This window comes from Pecten maximus, chromosome 16 (assembly GCF_902652985.1).
Source record: "Pecten maximus chromosome 16, xPecMax1.1, whole genome shotgun sequence".
Classification (NCBI taxonomy): domain Eukaryota; kingdom Metazoa; phylum Mollusca; class Bivalvia; order Pectinida; family Pectinidae; genus Pecten; species Pecten maximus.
Genome location: NC_047030.1, coordinates 31138521 through 31159087, shown reverse-complemented (window position 1 = coordinate 31159087; position 20567 = coordinate 31138521). Strand labels below are relative to the sequence as shown.

Here is a 20567-nt window from a genome sequence, read left to right as displayed (position 1 = left end):
CTATGGCTATTATTGGGACAAACATCAGGCCTGGTAAATAATAAATAAGAAACTGAGAACTGATGACAACAGGGAAAATGATAGAAATGTGTTATTACACTGTTGGCAATGAAGCGCTATAAACCAGAATTTTTAACATGAATAGAAGATACTGAAGAAAACTAGCTACATTCATAATTCATCACATATCTTATCACAGTGTGTATGAAACTCCATAGTGTTTTAGGAAAACCAAGGAAAATGTCAAGTCAAACGAACTCAGAACACAACATTTACTCAAAAATACTTCTATACTTTAATGCTGTCTTCATTATGTTCACAAATTTTAAGCAAATAACTTTTTAATTACTTATTTATCTGGCATTACTAAGCCTATGCCTGGTCAGTAGTTAAAAGCTAATTTCAGTTTACATCTTGCAGCAATAACTCCCTAGTTGTAGCTGTAGTCAAAGTTGATATGCTGGCATCACTGGGCTCATATTTCTACAAGATTAAAGGGTGGATGAAAATATCAATAAGTAAATAATCTGATGCTAAAGTACTTCTTCACTGACCATATCCCCCGTAATAAACAGTAATTTTGTTGAATGTGTTTTTTATTCCTTTAATTAACCTATCTTCCTGTATTCAAAGTGATCATGACATCCACAACAGCTACAGTACACAACATTATCACAAACTGGAGATTAATCTTTGAGGCTAATAAAACTACCAGTGGATATAATAATATTGTTAGGTTGTAGATGTTGGGTAAGTCCTACTCTATACCAGAGACCATCTTTCTCTGTTGATGGGGTACTGATAGTCAAAGTAACATTGACCTTTGATCTTAAGTACTATACAGACCATCAACACTGACACAAGTGTGTCACACCTAATACTCAACACTACCAACTTCAGTAGTACGCTAGTACACTAAGTTCAGTCAGAAAAAAGATTCAATCAAAAGCCACAGCCCACTAATTTACCTCAAAGAGACCCTTCAGTACCCTAATTTAAAATTCCTATTAACCGAGTTTTACACAACAGACTGAAAAACCCACCCAGCTGTGTCCGATGTAACAGTATCTTGATTTTCAATTCATAGTCATGGCACTGGGCATGGCCCTGTCAGCACAAAGGAATAATTTATATATAGAGTGGAGGAGGGAAAACTTTACAAAGAGAAAGTCTCGAAAATTCCTTAGGACAAGGAAAATGGCCACTTATGTGTCTCCCAGGTGAGGATCACATAATTTACATAATTTCTGAAGCTGAATATGGAGAAATATTCAAAAATTACACAAGAGCAATAGATGTTTATGTAAATTTACTTTTTAACAGCATTCCATTCATTTCGGGATCTCAAAATCCCAAAATCTCAAAATCTCAAAAAAGGACTTAGATTAGCTGTTGTTGTTCCTGAGAATCGCATGACCAACTCACAAAGGACTGAATTTTCAATAACTTCAAAAGATCCAATTTGCAAAAGTTTAATTTTTTTTTTACAACTTCATAATCTTTAAACCCAATATGTTCTAAAACAAATAAAATTCATCTAATTTCACATTTTCGGATTGGTGTCTTAATTAGAAGATCAGCTACAAGAGAAAATGACTAAAGGCAGGCAAGGACATAATTTGATTAAGAACAGATCTCCCCTGGAAACAAATTACAAAGTAGACATGACCATGTCTCATCAAAACATGTAGCTTGCTGCCAGCAGACACCAGATTTCGCCTCCAAGTCTAAACATTCGCACAGTTGACAAAACAATTAGTTGTGTAGAATTTTTTCTCCGGTTTTGACAGCATTGTATAATGATTCCTCCTCTTGCATGTAAACTCAGCATCTTGACCTATGTGTGCATCATTTCTTCAATATAACAGACTTTTACTGTGAATGCCAGAACAGAATAACTTCTTAATTGAGAAGGTCAAATGGTCCCCATTTCCAAGACAACCAAATTCCAAAGTACACACCAATTATGGCACACTGGATTAGATTTAAAGCTGCATGATGAAAACAATTATAGAAAAATGTCCTGTGTATCATTATCTAATACTTTTGGTAGTCAACAAATTTTATCAAACAGGCTTGTTGAAGCCTCAAAGTTAATCACTTGGAACTATGCCTGAAGTGAAGCAATCAAATGAATATAGGTAGTAGCAAGCATTTCTGCTGTAGGTTTACAATGCTGAAAAACAAAGTCTATGGGAATGTTTGGAGCCAAGAAGGTTTATCTACTGATCATCAGACGGATTAGCTGTTGCTGCAGCTGTTGGAAGCAGCCTGCAGCGGGCCTGAATTTAACTGGCACCATGCAGATGTCGGGAGGAGGACGGCCTGCAGCTTACTACAAGACCTATTCTTTCAATGAATGATCATGTCAAAACTTCTTTTTACCTTCAAGAGACATGTAAACTTGACCGACTAATGATACATGTTTGACCTCTGCCAGCTAATGATGTTTGACCTTTACTGGGTGGACTGGTTCTGATTGGGGCCAGAAGTGGTTGTTTGTGCACTTATATTACCCCCAGTCTAGTGTGGCCATGTCAATTAATCAGTCTAGCTTCTGACCCAGGAATTAATCAGCCTCCAGGCACCTAGCTTACATATCTATAGCACATGCAGACAGACATCTGAAACTCAACCCAGCTATACACTGACCCAGTATAGCCTCCAGAAGACTGTGTATTGCCAGGGTACTGACATATCCCAGGGTTACAATATGATACACATTGTGCTATATAATTTACCCTGTAAGAGTACAATTACCTCCTGCAGTAACTAACTGATGATTGCAATCTGCTAGATCATAGATTTTATAACAAACAGCAAGACTTGGCATGGACACAGACCTTAGACATTGGACACAGACCTTTGACATGGACCATTGACACGGACCTTGGACACAGACCTTTGACATGGACCATTGACACATGACCTTGGACACAGACCTTTGACATGGACCATTGACACGGACCTTGGACACAGACCTTTGACATGGACCATTGACACGGACCTTGGACAAACGAACCTTGGACACGGACCCCAGACACAGACCTTGGACACAGACCTTGGACATAGACCTTGGACACAGACCTTTGACATAGACCTGGACACAGACCTTTGACATAGACCATTGACACGGACCTTGGACAAACGAACTTTGGACACGGACCCCAGACACAGACCTTGGACACAGACCTTGGACACAGACCTTGGACATAGACCTTGGGTACAGACCTTGGACATAGACCTTGGACACAGACCTTGGACACAGACCTTTGACATAGACCATTGACACGGACCTTGGACAAACGAACTTTGGACACGGACCCCAGACACAGACCTTGGACACAGACCTTGGACACAGACCTTGGACATAGACCATGGACACAGATTTTGGACACTGACCTTGGACACTGACCTTGGACACAGACCTTTGACATAGACCATGGACACAGATTTTGGACACTGACCTTGGACACAGACCAAGGACACAGACCTTCTCATCGGACTCATAAAAATCCAGTAGTCAGAAATTTTATGGTCAAACCTACCTAAAATGTACTGTATTTGGTCAACAATGCCCCTTCTGCCTGGAAATATTAAGCCCATTAAAATAATCCGCAAGAAAAAGCTAGCAAATGCTTTATCATATGTTACTGTAATAAGCCCTAAGATTTAAAACATTAGAATGTGGACTTCAGGAGAAGGGCACAAGATGAGAGATGGCTCAAAACAAGCAAGGCAATTAAGCAGAGTAAACTATATAACCAAACAGCGAACTTCTAAAATAGTTAAAATAATAGAATGTGTATCTGCAGCATGGCTTAATTATCGGCAGTATGTGCTGTGGGTGGTGTAGAGGTGTGCTGCACCGACAGCATCATACCTTGTGTCTATGTGATGTATGGTTTGAACCTCAATTGTCAAATACAAGGCAGTATTGATCTGCAACTACTACCAACACAGGAACCACGCTACACACCTTCCCCAGGGCTGCCACTATGACTGCAGCAGTACATCACCTAGACTACTGCCGAGCCACCGTGGCATGGTGTCTGTGCACGACTACTGTCGAGGAGCCACTGTGACATGGTGTCTGTGCACGTGCTTCTAAGGAACCATACACTCGACACAACTGTTACCATTGCCTATAGTAAGTGTGGCAGTGTATGATATTATGTAATTAGTCAGAGTGTATAATTATCATACAGTAATAGGCATGTAAAGTAGCCATATGGTCATCGTATGTACAGTAGCCATACGGTCATCGTATGTACAGTAGCCATACGGTCATCGTATGTACAGTAGCCATACAGTCATCGTATGTACATGTACAGTAGCCATACGGTCATCGTATGTACAGTAGCCATACAGTATGATGTAATCAGTGGTACATTCTATAACATAATTAGCAGTATCAATTTCAGGGCATCCAGTAGACCCTTGAGAGTATGTTTTTGACTCACCAAATTGAGATCTGACTCTTGGGTTTGAAGGGACATGTTTATTTGACATATGTTTTGACCCTTCAGATTTCTCAGAAATAGTGATTTGACTTCTGAAATTTCTAAAAGTCAAGGGTCAACTGGATGCCCTGAATGTGTTTAAGTCACTGCACCTATACCAAGCAACAGTGGTATACTGTGCAGGGTGTCTCTACACAATGCATATCCATATACATCACACCCAACACTGTCACAGAAATGAAACACGCAGTATGCTCTCTACAGCAGGCTATTCACTGGCTAATATTTCAATTTCTACTCAAGTTGGACTCAATGAAACTACCAAACTTAATCTGTTTCATTTGCTCATGAATTTGACCAGATTTACACTGATCAGTGCGTATGAATACATGGTTAAAATCCTTCCGCGGAACGATTTCACTTTTTCTACATTGCTGTTATAAGCATCGAATAATTATTAAAATTATCAAATTGATAATGTATTCTTGTATTTTATGAAAGACCACATATGCTAAATACTTTTATTTTGACGAAGTAATACTGTTTTTCAATCCTAAAATAGCGGACTATTTTACTCGACCGACTAGACATGCACAATCCGGAACTCCTCGGGCTTTTCCGCATTTAGACTTGCACAAGCTACAAGATATTAATATCTAGACCAACCTTTTTATTCGCAAAAAAAACCCCCATTGAAATATAAGGATTGAATCTAGATTTGGTCGATTTCATGGGGTCATGAATTGAGTTGCTCTTGAGACAAATTCAACATGAACTGCTTCGCAGTTCATTAAATTTGTCTCAAGAGCAACTCAATTCATGACCCCATGAAATCGACCAAATCTAGATTCAATCCTTAAATGCCTACCTATATAATCCTTGTATCTATAAACTAAACCCTAACCAATCCATAAGCAGGAACATTTTCGCAACATAACAGTTTGTATTCTTGCCTGTCTCCTTTCCTAAAATCTTAAAATCTTAACATACAGTCAAACCTGTCTATAAAGACCGCCCTAGGGGAGGCAGAAAAATGGTCACTATAGACAGGTTGCCTTTATAAACTATATACTATATTATAGGGAAATCCCATAAATTTTCTTCAAAACAGTGAACTTCACCCATAACATTCACGACCCAGAATTATCCCTGCATATGAAAACAACAATCCCCTTGAGCCACTCTAAAATGAGGTCTACTACTTCAAGCTTATGCCTGGCTCCATTTTGTATCACGCCTTTGGAGCCAGAACCTTGCACCGCTATGTCTGTGCTGGCAGACAGTTACTCTAAAACAGCACAGGAAAAATCTACTTAAATCCCGGTTTACCTTGTTATGCCTAAAACTGACTCACAACACAACCTTACCAGCACCTTATTTTCTGATCGAGGAAGGGAAAAACAGAGACAGCAGATAGAGACATTAACTGTCTTTGAATTTTAAGCTCGGTGTTATAAATGCTCTCTGATATAAAGCAGGCAGATTCATAAAAAAAAAATCAAATGCCATATGAACATATATTATGTGTATTTCATACAATTTCAATATAAGCTGATCAAGTATGACTTCTTCACTTGGAATTTTTCAAGGTAGTAAATAACATATGACTAAATTTACAATGAACATATTTTTTCCAGAAAAACAGAATTAATTTTTTTTCTCAAAACCAAACAAATAACTTTTTTTAAAGTTAAATTTATACTGTGTATCTAACTTCATAATGACTCCTTATCCCCCACAAAACAATCTTTTTGTAAGCATTGCGTGTTGAAATGTAACAGTACTAGAAGTTATCTAAGCCGGAGCAAAACAGCTCTAAATTTAAATTGTTACCATGGCAATCGAGCATGAAATGTATAGCTCATTTGAATTAACAGGAAAAGAGAAAATAACAAACAGCAAGTTATCCTTAGAAAAGCTAGGGGTCGGCTAGGGTTCACTGGAATAAAAAGGTTGTTTTTCAGTATAATCACACATCAGGCAAACCTTAAATACATAATTGTTTACTGTACAGTGAAGCGGACACTATCATATATGTTCACACACCAGAACATTTACTACATAAAAACCTATATGAAAACATTGCTTATTCAAAATAAAGATTTCCTGACTGACGAAAGCTATTCTTGTCTTGCAGGTTACAGGATATATTCATTTTATTTTGCCTAACATTACAATGACTAACATTTTCGTGTAAAAATCTGTTCTTAAGGGGGTGTGCTGGTATTTTTCATTATTTCTGAGGATACAATAAAATCAGAAAAAATATATACATGTACCATGAAAACAAGACAATGAATTACAGTCCAGCACCAAATGTGAAATCATATGTCGATAATGCACAGATGATTCAATAATTGGATTTGGTGCTATAAATAGGAATGAATTCATGAATATCACTATTTTCAGAAGACAATTCAGAAGTTCAATGCATTAAGTGCACCCATGCCAAATAAGATAAACACATGCCCCAATAGGAAGTTCCAGGGAAAAGAAGCGAAAGTGCAGGATACAGCCCGGACAAACATTTTCTTTGATGTAGGTCAAAGGTCAATATATAGGTCAGAGTGACCTACTTTTGATAGGTGACACACCGCCTCATAAAGGTAAGCCCATGCCCCCAGTATGAAGTTTCAGTGACAAGTCTTGTAGGCGAATACAGCCCAGACCAGATGAAGTGCAGGAGACAAGTAGACAATTATGACCGATTTCATAATTCCCCTTGAAAATACATCTTGAAATCAAATTGGAGGGAAAGAAGATTTTAATAATCAAAGAATAAAAACTTTTTTCACAACTTGATTCTTCAAATTCTTTTTGTGTCCTTCTTTTGATCCTATTTATGATAAACAAAACCAGAACACAATAATAGCCCAATTGGTTCCATCACCTAATCACATTGGGCAGATGTTTTCTGTGTTAATTCATTTCTGTAACACATCACACTGTTTTTCATTATATGTAGGCACATAATTGAAGGCAACTACACACAAAATTGCTTTAATAAATAATCAAGAACGTTTCCATAATGAAATACTTACAAACCTAATTAAAAAGTCAATCTAATTATTTTTACCTGCAGACAACAGAGACGACACAATGTCATATCAAATTGAACACGGCAGAAAAAATCCATTATCTACAGACACGTTTTGTCTTTTAAGGTAGACAATAACAAAAGCATTCATTGAATATATATATCTAGAGTTCATGTAATTGCTATCAAATGACTAGGATTTTAGAAGCTTGTAAAGGACCAAGTCACCCATAGTCATAATGAAGTTGTCATACAGACATGTCTAGTCGACTATAGTCAATAAACTCTGACAAAGCCCTATATAAAGACCATCCCCCGCCAGTTCAAACCTATCTGGGTGCGACTGTCTACAGAATACACAGTCGATTGAGCTTGGTTGTCTGTCTACCATAGGGCAGTGAAATACTGCAGTGTTGATGTGCATTCCATGCTCAAATACACCCTGACTGTCTGCCACTTGCACCAGCTGACCCGAGATCACTGGCTCACCATTATAAACAAAACAATGGCAGTCAAGCATGTGAAGAACTTCAGCTAAACAAGTAATGAACTTGTCCATCGATTAATAAAAAGACACAACATGTCTGACAGCCTGAAATGCTTACGTCACCAGCTTCTAGCTCAGTTATCTATATACTAATCAACAAGGATATTGAACAAACTGTCTAACCCATGCCAGCTAAATAATTAACAAAATAAAATTAGAAAAAGCAAAAAACATATGAAGTTCCAGTAGTTTGTTCAGGGCCTTGATTAGAAATGAAAAATACAGGTAGATTTTAGAGTGGTACAGATCTGGCTGTGGTATATATAACAATCCGATCCTCAGAACAGAGACCCCATCTCGACAGACCTAGCCACCACAACATAATCCTACACATAACACATAGCAGACATTCCACTGGTGCCATATGGGGATCTGCCAGCCACGATTCTGTAACCACAGCTCTCCCCGCCTAAACATCCTCGCAAAATACAAAACATTCACCCCAGACTGAAAATATAATCCCCCGAGCCCACTCTGCCATTTACCTCAAACTTACTGGTTAAAAAGTTGGAAATAGAATCCTGGTCACTGTTTGTTTTACATTTTTCCATTCAGCTGGAAAGATTAAGTTTGGAGTAAAAATCGATTTTGTGGGCTTTTTTTTATTTTGGCAAAATTCCATTTTGATTCTCCCGAGGCATGTTGTTTACAAAATTCTACAGATCAGTATCCTGTGCCAATATACACACGAGCTTCGTTTCCAAAGAACTTAAGTCAAACTACTTCATCACAAATTCAGCAGAAATGTTATAAAAGTAATGTTAATGAGCGAGGTGCATTGTAAGCCAAGAGTGTATGTACTAGAATCTTCCTGGTATGATCCCAGATAAACCCTGGCATCCACAATGGAGTATAAGTTCTATGCAAGATTGAACTGTTCCTTTGTTATGTACCCTTTTCACGTCGTACATATATATACATGTAGATAACTGAACATTTTTTCTTCTGATCAGTCACAAATTAGAACATGCAAACAAGAGTTGACAGAAGATGACATAGCTTGCAGGGTGGGTTGAAATTTGGAATGATTTTTTTAAAAGTAGGTCAGTCAAGGTCAGCAGGTCAACAAATGCAGTACCAATGGAAAGGTCTTGTCACAAGGACCAAATGCGTCAAATACCCAAGCTATATCTTCATTAGTAATATTCAAAGTACTGTTTTATAAAAACTTTTAACCTAGCTGTCTAGCAGAATATTAGCTCCCCTGAACTTGTCCAGGCAAGCTAAAAACAAGAGACAAAGATGAACCACAAACCTGAGTAGTGACAAAAAAATTCAAATGACAAAATTATAGATAGTATTCTATCAGCCATTTTACGTTTTTGACCAATCTCAAAAATGACCTTGAATGACTAAGGTTTAAGGGAAACCTAAATATGAAGTTTGAGAATGTTTAAACAGGGATTGTTTGTGGCTAGACATAGGCAACTAAAAAACATTCATTGACTTGGGCAATTTGGAAAGCCCTGATCTGATGATGATAGACTAAGATATGAAAATGGATGTATACAAATCAATTATGATTGTCCCCATCTTACTGAATACAATGTACTCCATCCTAACAAATTATGTACGTTGTTCTCGCCGTCCTAATGGCTGTCAAAGTTATCATCTGATCTCTAACTATTCACAGATAGTTTCCAGAGCTTTTCAGAATCTTTACAACTGTTACAGAGTATGTAAGTTTTTTTAGAGCTTTTTCAGAATTAATTTCCAGACCTTTTCAATATGCTAGGACTTTTGACTGACTTCATAAGTCTTCGGAGCTTTCCAGAATTAGTTTCAAGAGCTTTACAAAAAGTGCTAGGACTTTGACAGACAAGTTTACGGAGCTTTTCAGGACTTTACAGATTATTATTATGTTATAAGATTATTTTTTTTAACGAATTGAGCCTTGCAGGAATTTCATGACTTTTACAAACTGGGAACAATGATTTCGAGATGGAGGAAATGCTCCATTGTGAAAAATCAAGGATTGATAAAACTGGGGGATGATTCATATGGCTGGGAATAAATAATTCAGACGGGAAGGAATTAATATTCAGTGTCTAGATGCAGTTTCTGGTTATGATTTTATTGTAGATCTTGGGACACACCACAATCAATAATGGACGGCCTGTTTCTGATCAAATAAATCTATAGAGAATCATGTGGCTTTGCCATTAACATAGAACTGAACCAGTAAATTCTCTGAAGGCTCATCGCAGGTATCACTGTCATCAAAAACATTAAACCCAAGTGACGAAATGTCTGTATCTCGATCAAGAGACCTATCTGCTAATCCAAGCGTAACCTGACTAAGTATCTCAGATGTCCTTTTTATATATACAATGTATGTCTAGTCTGCTCACTCATGCGTATCTGTGAATATGAGATATATTTATTAACCTTGATCCAGTCTGACGACCATGGTATGCCCCGATGTTCTGCCGTCAAGTGAACACGACCTGTACTACATGTAGGTGACACGATGTCTCCAACTCCCCCATCACCTTGTCCAGGTGATCCATCATAACCGACAGGGTTACGTAACAACGCTGTCTGACCCTCAGTACAACCACAAACATACACTCTGAACTATTGACCTTTTTGGGTTACGACACAATATACACATGCGATTCCATTGGGAATACACTGTCGTTTCGATTCCATTTGGAATACACTGTTGTTTTTAACCATATTCTTGTATATATCAATTTTTTGCGATGTTTTGAGTATGTTTTCCTACATATTAGTTCTGAGTGATATTTTCTTTATTTCTATGACATTTCTTTTTATTTTCAATTAATTTTTTTCCAAAATTTTGATAAACCATTGTATGCAAAGAATCTCTTTATCTAGTGTTACTGAAATGACATTTAAACATAACATACTTCAAATTGCTTTTGTAATAAATTATTAATATGCTCTAATTCCTAAAACATTTGTATCTATGAATCATGAAATGATCCATACATTGTGTATTGTTATGGAAAACCAAACGGTCATAACAATAGCACGAATTGGTTTGATATTTGCTAAACAAGTGACATTCCGCGTACAGTCTAATGAAGTTGATCTAACCAGACATTTGCTAAACTTTGCGATAGTGGTCGCTGCCAGATTGGAATATCACAACATTACAAGTTCAAATGATTTTTTGGGGATTTTTTTTTTTAATCTTCAAGTGTTTTCTTGAAAGAAAAAAAACTTATAGATATCAATGGATTGTTTATCTAGCTGAAGTGTATCTTTACCGATAACTAATGTTTCCCCCGCCAAAGTACTCCTTGCATTCACTTTTCCCTCAATGTAATATGACCTATTCACAGATGGCTCTTGGGTCTAGTTTCATATCTGGTGCTATACGAGAATTGATGATATCATCGTTTTTTGCGCCTCATGTCACAAGAATCGATGACAATGCTAGTTTTTTTGTGTTCTAACCATACAACAAACCATACAAGTGCATCTTATACAATAAAATTATCTTCAGAAATACTGCTGATGGTAAAATTACACTAGGCAACAAAGTATATATCTATACCAGCCTCCAACTAAATCATCATCTATGAAAACCAGGTGAAATGAAGACATAATCAAGTAGAATTTCAGAAATGTGAAGTCGAACTGTTAAATCAGTTCCAACTTACACAATTCAGTAATTTATCAGTCAAGGCCCTGTTCAACCACACAATTCAGTAACTTATCAGTCCGAACCGTGTTCAACCACACAATTCAGTAATTTATCAGTCGAGGCCCTGTTCAACCACACAATTCAGTAATTTATCAGTTGAGGCCCTGTTCAACCATACAATTCAGTAATTTATCAGTCCAAACCCTGTTCAACAACACAATTCAGTAATTTATCAGTTGAGGCCCTGTTCAACCATACAATTCAGTAATTTATCAGTCCAAACCCTGTTCAACCATACAATTCAGTAATTTATCAGTCCAAACCCTGTTCAACCACACAATTCAGTACTTTATCAGTCCAAACCCTGTTCAACCACACAATTCAGTAATTTATCAGTCCAAACCCTGTTCAACCACACAATTCAGTAATTTATCAGTCCAAACCCTGTTCAACCACACAATTCAGTACTTTATCAGTCCAAACCCTGTTCAACCATACAATTCAGTAATTTATCAGTCCAAACCCTGTTCAACCACACAATTCAGTACTTTATCAGTCCAAACCCTGTTCAACCACACAATTCAGTAATTTATCAGTCAAAACCCTGTTCAACTACACAATTTAGTCATTTATCAGTCCAAACCCTGTTCAACCACACAATTCAGTAATTTATCAGTCCAAACCCTGTTCAACCACACAATTCAGTAATTTATCAGTCCAAACCCTGTTCAACTACACAATTTAGTAATTTATCAGTTGATGCCCTGTTCAACCATACAATTCAGTAATTTATCAGTAGAGGCCCTGTTCAACCATACAATTCAGTACTTTATCAGTAGAGGTCCTGTTCAACCATACAATTCAGTACTTTATCAGTAGAGGCCCTGTTCAACCATACAATTTAGTAATTTATCAGTAGAGGCCCTGTTCAACCATACAATTCAGTACTTTATCAGTAGAGGCCCTGTTCAACCATACAATTTAGTAATTTATCAGTAGAGGCTCCGTTTAACCATACAATTCAGTACTTTATCAGTAGAGGTCCTGTTCAACCATACAATTCAGTACTTTATCAGTAGAGGCCCTGTTCAACCATACAATTTAGTAATTTATCAGTAGAGGCCCTGTTCAACCATACAATTTAGTAATTTATCAGTAGAGGCCCTGTTCAACCATACAATTTAGTAATTTATCAGTAGAGGCTCCGTTTAACCATCTTACAAAATTTGATCTCTTCCTGAAGTCTCCTGTAGCAGATTCAGGTACCAGACTACCTAAACGACTAATACAGAAATGACCAAGCCTAATTGTGTGTGACCTTTAAGATATATTGACCTTCCTTCTGATAACATAATTATCCATTATTACGGATCTTACCTCGATGTTATCATGTCCTTGCAAACGTTTGATTTCCTTCAACAATCTCTCCTTGTCTTCCTGTGCTTCCTCTAGACGACATTCCGATTCTATTCGCATCTTTTCCATGTCTTTTTCAAGCTTTTCATTCTGTTCGGTTAGTCGCTGCAATTTTTCCCTTGTTGATATCTTAAGGGCAGATAACTCCTGCAAAGATGAGAAACAATGTAAAATAAATCGGTAGTAAACATTTCTATTTCATTTACAAATTCATAGTCAAAACTATTTTTTATTCTTTCTGAAATTATCCTAGAAAATTAATTTTACCTGTTTGGAATTATCCTGGAAAATTAATTTTACCTGTTTGAGAGACTTTTTTGATTGGATACATCTGCTCAGCTGGTCTTCCCGCTTTTCTCTGTAAATTTGAGAATTCCTTCAGAAAGTCCTCTTGGTCTTCCTGAGAACTTCCGATTTTTCCACTCAGAGCTTGTTGGACCATTTCCAGTTCCACTTCCACAACCTTTGCTGACTTTGGGGATAGAGTAGAACGATTTTCTTCTCCTAAAAATACAAAAAGTAACTTCTGCTATAATCTTGATAAAGCAACCTTCATCTGAATAAAACATTGTTTAGAAATTCTTACATTATCGGAACAAAACTCAAAATTAAGCTGGAGATACAAGCATGATCTTCTGTTCACTCTGGTCTTGCATTATCAATTTTATTACGATTTTAAATTAATATTTTCCTCAAGGTGGAATTTCTCAATCTCCTGAAACATATCTTTTGATAGATAACAAAATTTTAATACTGACCATCAGACAGCTGAGAAGAATCCTCGGACTCGCTTAGGACATCCCACTCTCGATAGTCGGATGACGACTTGTCTACGCTTTGTGATGAGAGTGTTGTCTTCTCAGGTGTTGGCTTCCTGTCTGGAATCGGAGTATCCTCATCTTCTGATACATCGTCAAGGTCAAGCTTCTGCTGTGAGGCTGGGGCCAGCGATACATTTGGAGCAAATCCTCTTTCATACCTAAAGATATACAAATAAAAAATGTTTCCATGAAAGATAGTCATTAATTAAAATTGGTACGCTGTTGATTAATTTAAGCTCTACTACTATACAGTAACGGTTCTGCCAAATGCTAAAGTTTTCTGTCTGTCAGAATTTCAACCAGCAATGGTCATAGTAAAATTTCGAATGTTATTCAGAATTTAGACCTTTCTCTCCGATATATGGGTGTAAAACTTCTATCAATATTGACATGAAATGCAACATTAAGTGAAGGTATATGACTATTCATCTGTACGTCATATAGTAAACATCAAAGTAATATCACATATCCTCATTTGAACCCAAAATTATACAGTTACACATGTGACAGTTTGAATACCTCATTGGTTCGTTTCCATATCTTTCATTGCTTGATGTGCGACTTGTTTTGGAATTAACCTCATTCTGCCATATGAGTACCATACCTGATTCACTGACATCCCTATGCCTGGTAATAAGCCAACCAATGTCTATTACACTTAAGGGGAAATACAAACAAATGCTTATTGCAATGCAGGGCAATAAGCCCATCCATGCCTATTCCACTTCAGGGAAAATTGTTCCGTTTGTTTTTGTTTAATGTCCTATTAACAGCCAGGGTCATTTAAGGACGTGCCAGGTTTTGGAGGTGGAGGAAAGCTGCAGTACCCAGAGTAAAACCCCTGGCCTACGGTCAGTACCTGGCAACTGCCCCACTAGGTTTCCAGGTCAGTACCTGGCAACTGCCCCACGTAGGTTTCCAACTCGCAACCCAGAGGTAGAGGGCTAGTGATAAAGTGTCAGGACACCTTAACCACTAGGCCACTGCCGCCCCCTAAGGGGAAATACTATCAACTGCTTATTTCAATGCCTGGTAATAAGCCCACCCATGTGAATAACACTTCTCTGAAAAAACTATCAAATGCTTATTTCATTGTCCTGTACAGTAAGGGTAGGTTAAGCCCATCCTGGACATGAGTCAAAGCTTATGTGTTGGTCCCTTGGCTTGACGGACAATATCATGGTATATATATATATACGCAATGTAAAATAAGGTTTTATCTTTGTGATAATACTTGCAACATGCATACAGTGTGTTGTACTAAATGTCGCAGACATTCTGCCATCAATACTTTATGTACAGCGGTACATCTAGATATACCCATAACAATTTTGTAATATCATTGATTCTGTTTAACATGCATTGATCAATATAACAAAATGTTCAAAGTATTGTAACAGGAAAGAGAGTAGTGTGCCTCCAGTGGGGATCGAACCAGCGACCCTCGGCTTACTGGTCCGCCGCTCTACCGACCGAGTTAAAGGGAAATTCCCCCTAGCACGAAGCTAGAAGGTGACCACATCACTTTATACACTATTTACAATTAAAACCATGCCACAATATGCTGATTATATTTTAATACAGTAATTTTTTTTATCTTTTTGAAAAATTATAAATTTTACTAAACTGACAGCATATGGATGGTCACGCTGCTTCTGGGATACAAATCTTTGTGTTTAAAGCTAATCTTTTCCCTCCACTGTTCCAGGTGACACAACATTTTGAACAAAGACATTTTAGGGTGACGTTACCACAAACCACAGACACTGGCAGTTTGTAAGGGTTAATGGGATTCTGAAAGAGATTGACAGCCACCTTACTCCAAATAATGTATGGTTAGCTTCAAATACTAAAATCTGCCAGAATTATATTTCAAATGCTATTCTTATGGACTTTTAACATTCATATCTCTCTAAGACTCCTGATTTTATTATTTTTAAAATTTTTGATGCATTAAAACCTGCACTTAACTTTAAAATTTATTACCAATAACAGGTAGCTATTTCGAGGTACCTGTAAAATAAATATTAATTAGACTCTAATAGATTATTGGTCAATTCGAGACCCAAACAACAATATTTTGACGAATATTATATTTTTGTATGTTTGTTGTGAGACCCAAACAACAATATTTTGAGGAATATTATATTTTTGTATGTTTTTGTAACAATATATTTACTAGTTTTGATTTTTGTATCTAATGTATATTGTGAGGAAGATATAATTTGTAAGCTGACAAAGCTGTATTCATTTTAACACTTGTATCCTGTATGTCTCCATAAATTGATAAAATCTTGGAACAAAGTGTCAAAGGACAGTGACCTGTGTTACAGGCCTGTATGTGTTAAATAAACACCTAAAGCCTAACATGATCTGCCTCTATACCGTAAAGCAATTTCTCAAATTAGTAACAAAATTTTTTGTTCATGAATGGGCCCTGGGACAGTCCATAAAGAAAATGTTTTTTGGACAAAAATGAAAACTATACTTCTCATCAATTTCAGAGCATATAAAAATAACCTGCTAGTTCATACAAATGTCAGAAAAGAAATGTTTGAACTGGTGATCCATCAATGATGTTAACCCATAATCTTATCTAATCTTGATTTCTGATTTCAAAATATAAATCCACAAAATACTAGAGCAGTGTTTTTACACCTCGCTGCGACATGCATAAAGTAAAATAAATAATTGTATTTCAAAATATTTTCTTATATTTTTTTTTTTTTTATAAACAAAGTTAATAATATGTTTTTGAAGTAACACAACGGTTAGAGTTTTTATGAATTAAAATATATATCACAAAATATTTATTTGAATTTTTTTTTTTTTTATAAACAAAATATATCTTTTTGAAGTTACACAGCAGTTAGAGGTTGTATAAATTGAAATATATTACAAATTATTTTCTTAAAACCTGTTCTTTACAAAATATCATAATGTACTTTTACAAGTTCTAATACTACTATCAGAACATTGATAACTGTTATCAGATGTAAACAGACATGGTGCGATCACGTATATCAAGCCATGCTTACATGTAATGTTCCTATTGTAGTCTTTCACTAGTCACCAGTATAAAGGGGACAGAGTCCAACAATAACACTCTTTTTTTTCTCTCTCACAAGTCTATTACAGTACCTGCCATAATCTACCTAATAATTACATGCACTTCTGCAAGAGGCCCACTGGGCCTGTGTGACTGGCATGTCCTCAAGCTTCACTAAAGGCTGACTTGGGATATCGATGAGGATCTGATTAATACATAGGCAATATTTGGTTTATTTTGATTAATGTCCCTATTAACAGCCAGGGTCATTTAAGGACGTGCCAGGTTTGGAGGTGGAGGATAGCCAGAGTACCCGGAGAAAAACCACTGGCCTACGGTCAGACGTACCAGTCAACTGCCCAACTTGGGTTTTGAACTCGCCACCCAGAGGTGGATGGCTAGTGATAAAGTGTCAGGACAACTTAACCCCTCGGCCACCGCGGCCCCTAAAGGTAATAACCCCTATTTCAAAATATCACAGTAATGGGGGAGTGGGCATGGACTTGCTGAAGGTTCTAACGTTTTTTATCTAATTTACTGAAATGTACAGCTCCATATTGTAAGGAATCTATCTTATCACCTCTTATTCAAAATGTAACATATGATGACATCTGTAACTGTATTGAAATGTATAAAAAGTTTCTTATGGAAAAAATTAACTAAGGATGCACAGGCTAGAGAAGTGGGCTTTTAACTCAGGCTAGGGGGACCACACACTACCTCAGACTCAAAGTCAGGGAGTGGACTTATAACACAGGCTAGGGGGACAACACACTACCTCCGACTCGAAGTCAGGGGGTGGACTTATAACACAGGCTAGGGGGACAACATACTACCTCCGACTCAAACAGGGAGTGGACTTATAACACAGGCAAGGGGGACAACACACTACCTCCGACTCAAAGTCAGGGGGTGGACTTATAACACAGGGGGACAACACACTACCTCCGACTCAAAGTCAGGGAGTGGACTTATAACACAGGCTAGGGGGACAACATACTACCTCCGACTCAAACAGGGGGTGGACTTATAACACAGGCTAGGGGGACAACACACTACCTCCGACTCAAACAGGGGGTGGACTTATAACACAGGCTAGGGGGACAACACACTACCTCCGACTCAAACAGGGAGTGGACTTATAACACAGGCTAGGGGACAACACACTACCTCCGACTCAAAGTCAGGGGGTGAACTTATAACACAGGCTACGGGGGACAACACACTACCTCCGACTCAAAGTCAGGGGGTGGACTTGTAACACAGGCTGAGGACAACACACTACCTCCGACTCAAAGTCAGGGAGTGGACTTATAACACAGGCTGAGGACAACACAATACCTCTGACTCAAAGTCAGGGAGTGGACTTATAACACAGGCTACGGGGGACAACACACTACCTCCGACTCAAAGTCAGGGAGTGGACTTATAACACAGGCTAGGGGGACAACACACTACCTCCGACTCAAAGTCAGGGAGTGGACTTATAACACAGGCTAGGGGGACAACACACTACCTCCGACTCAAAGTCAGGGAGTCGACTTATAACACAGGCTACGGGGGACAACACACTACCTCCGACTCAAAGTCAGGGAGTCGACTTATAACACAAGCTAGGGGACAACACACTACCTCCGACTCAAAGTCAGGGGGTGGACTTATAACACATGGGGACAACATACTACCTCTGACTCGAAGTCAGGGAGTGGACTTATAACACAGGCTAGGGGGACAACACACTACCTCCGACTCGAAGTCAGGGAGTGGACTTATAACACATGGGGACAACATACTACCTCCGACTCAAAGTCAGGGAGTGGACTTATAACACAAGCTAGGGGGACAACATACTACCTCCGACTCGAAGTCAGGGGGTGGACTTATAACACAAGCTAGGGGACAACACACTACCTCCGACTCAAAGTCAGGGAGTGGACTTATAACACAGGCTAGGGGGACAACATACTACCTCCGACTCAAAGTCAGGGAGTGGACTTATAACACAGGCTAGGGGGACAACATACTACCTCCGACTCAAAGTCAGGGAGTCGACTTATAACACAAGCTAGGGGACAACACACTACCTCCGACTCAAAGTCAGGGGGTGGACTTATAACACAGGGGGACAACACACTACCTCCGACTCAAAGTCAGGGAGTGGACTTATAACACATGGGGACAACATACTACCTCTGACTCGAAGTCAGGGAGTGGACTTATAACACAGGCTAGGGGGACAACACACTACCTCCGACTCGAAGTCAGGGAGTGGACTTATAACACATGGGGACAACATACTACCTCCGACTCAAAGTCAGGGAGTGGACTTATAACACAAGCTAGGGGGACAACATACTACCTCCGACTCGAAGTCAGGGGGTGGACTTATAACACAAGCTAGGGGACAACACACTACCTCCGACTCAAAGTCAGGGAGTGGACTTATAACACAGGCTAGGGGGACAACACACTACCTCCGACTCAAACAGGGAGTGGACTTATAACACAGGCTAGGGGACAACACACTACCTCCGACTAAAAGTCAGGGGGTGGACTTATAACACAGGGGGACAACACACTACCTCCGACTCAAAGTCAGGGGGTGGACTTATAACACAGGGGGACAACACACTACCTCTGACTCAAAGTCAGGGGGTGGACTTATAACACAGGGGGACAACACACTACCTCCGACTCAAAGTCAGGGGGTGGACTTATAACACAGGCTAGGGGGACAACACACTACCTCCGACTCAAAGTCAGGGGGTGGACTTATAACACAGGGGGACAACACACTACCTCCGACTCAAAGTCAGGGGGTGGACTTATAACACAGGGGGACAACACACTACCTCCGACTCAAACAGGGGGTGGACTTATAACACAGGGGGACAACACACTACCTCCGACTCGAAGTCAGGGGGTGGACTTATAATACAGGCAAGGGGGACAACACACTACCTCCGACTCAAAGTCAGGGAGTGGACTTATAACACAGGGGGACAACACACTACCTCCGACTCAAAGTCAGGGGGTGGACTTATAACACAGGGGGACAACACACTACCTCTGACTCAAAGTCAGGGGGTGGACTTATAACACAGGCTAGGGGGACAACACACTACCTCCGACTCAAAGTCAGGGGGTGGACTTGTAACACAAGCTAGGGGGACGACACACTACCCCCGACTCAAAGTCAGGGAGTGGACTTATAACACAGGCTAGGGGGACAACACACTACCTCCGACTCAAAGTCAGGGGGTGGACTTATAACACAGGCTAGGGGGACAACACACTACCTCCGACTCAAACAGGGAGTGGACCTATAACACAGGCTAGGGGACAACACACTACCTCCGACTCAAAGTCAGGGGGTGGACTTATAACACAGGCTAGGGGGACAACACACTACCTCCGACTCAAAGTCAGGGAGTGGACTTATTACACAGGCTAGGGGGACAACACACTACCTCCGACTCAAAGTCAGGGAGTGGACTTATAACACAGACTAGGGGGACAACACACTACCTCCGACTCAAAGTCAGGGGATGGACTTATAACACAGGCTAGGGGGACAACACACTACCTCCGACTCAAAGTCAGGGAGTGGACTTTTAA

General features: G+C 38.9%; 1 protein-coding gene and 1 long non-coding RNA gene across 2 annotated transcripts in view; both read right to left on the bottom strand.

Annotated features, from left to right (window-relative positions):
* The window catches only part of LOC117345065 (ski oncogene-like), a 44987-nt gene that overhangs the window by 9864 nt on the left and 14556 nt on the right, over nt 1-20567 (bottom strand). Inside the window, 4 exon segments of the mRNA XM_033908008.1 lie at nt 13041-13226; nt 13380-13439; nt 13441-13583; nt 13838-14058. Coding sequence (XP_033763899.1) covers nt 13041-13226; nt 13380-13439; nt 13441-13583; nt 13838-14058 — 610 coding nt within the window.
* LOC117345066 lies at nt 19147-19794 on the bottom strand. The gene is made up of 3 exons (XR_004536337.1): nt 19749-19794; nt 19366-19423; nt 19147-19197 (listed from the first exon to the last, which is right to left on the bottom strand). It is a non-coding gene; the product is annotated as an uncharacterized LOC117345066 (long non-coding RNA).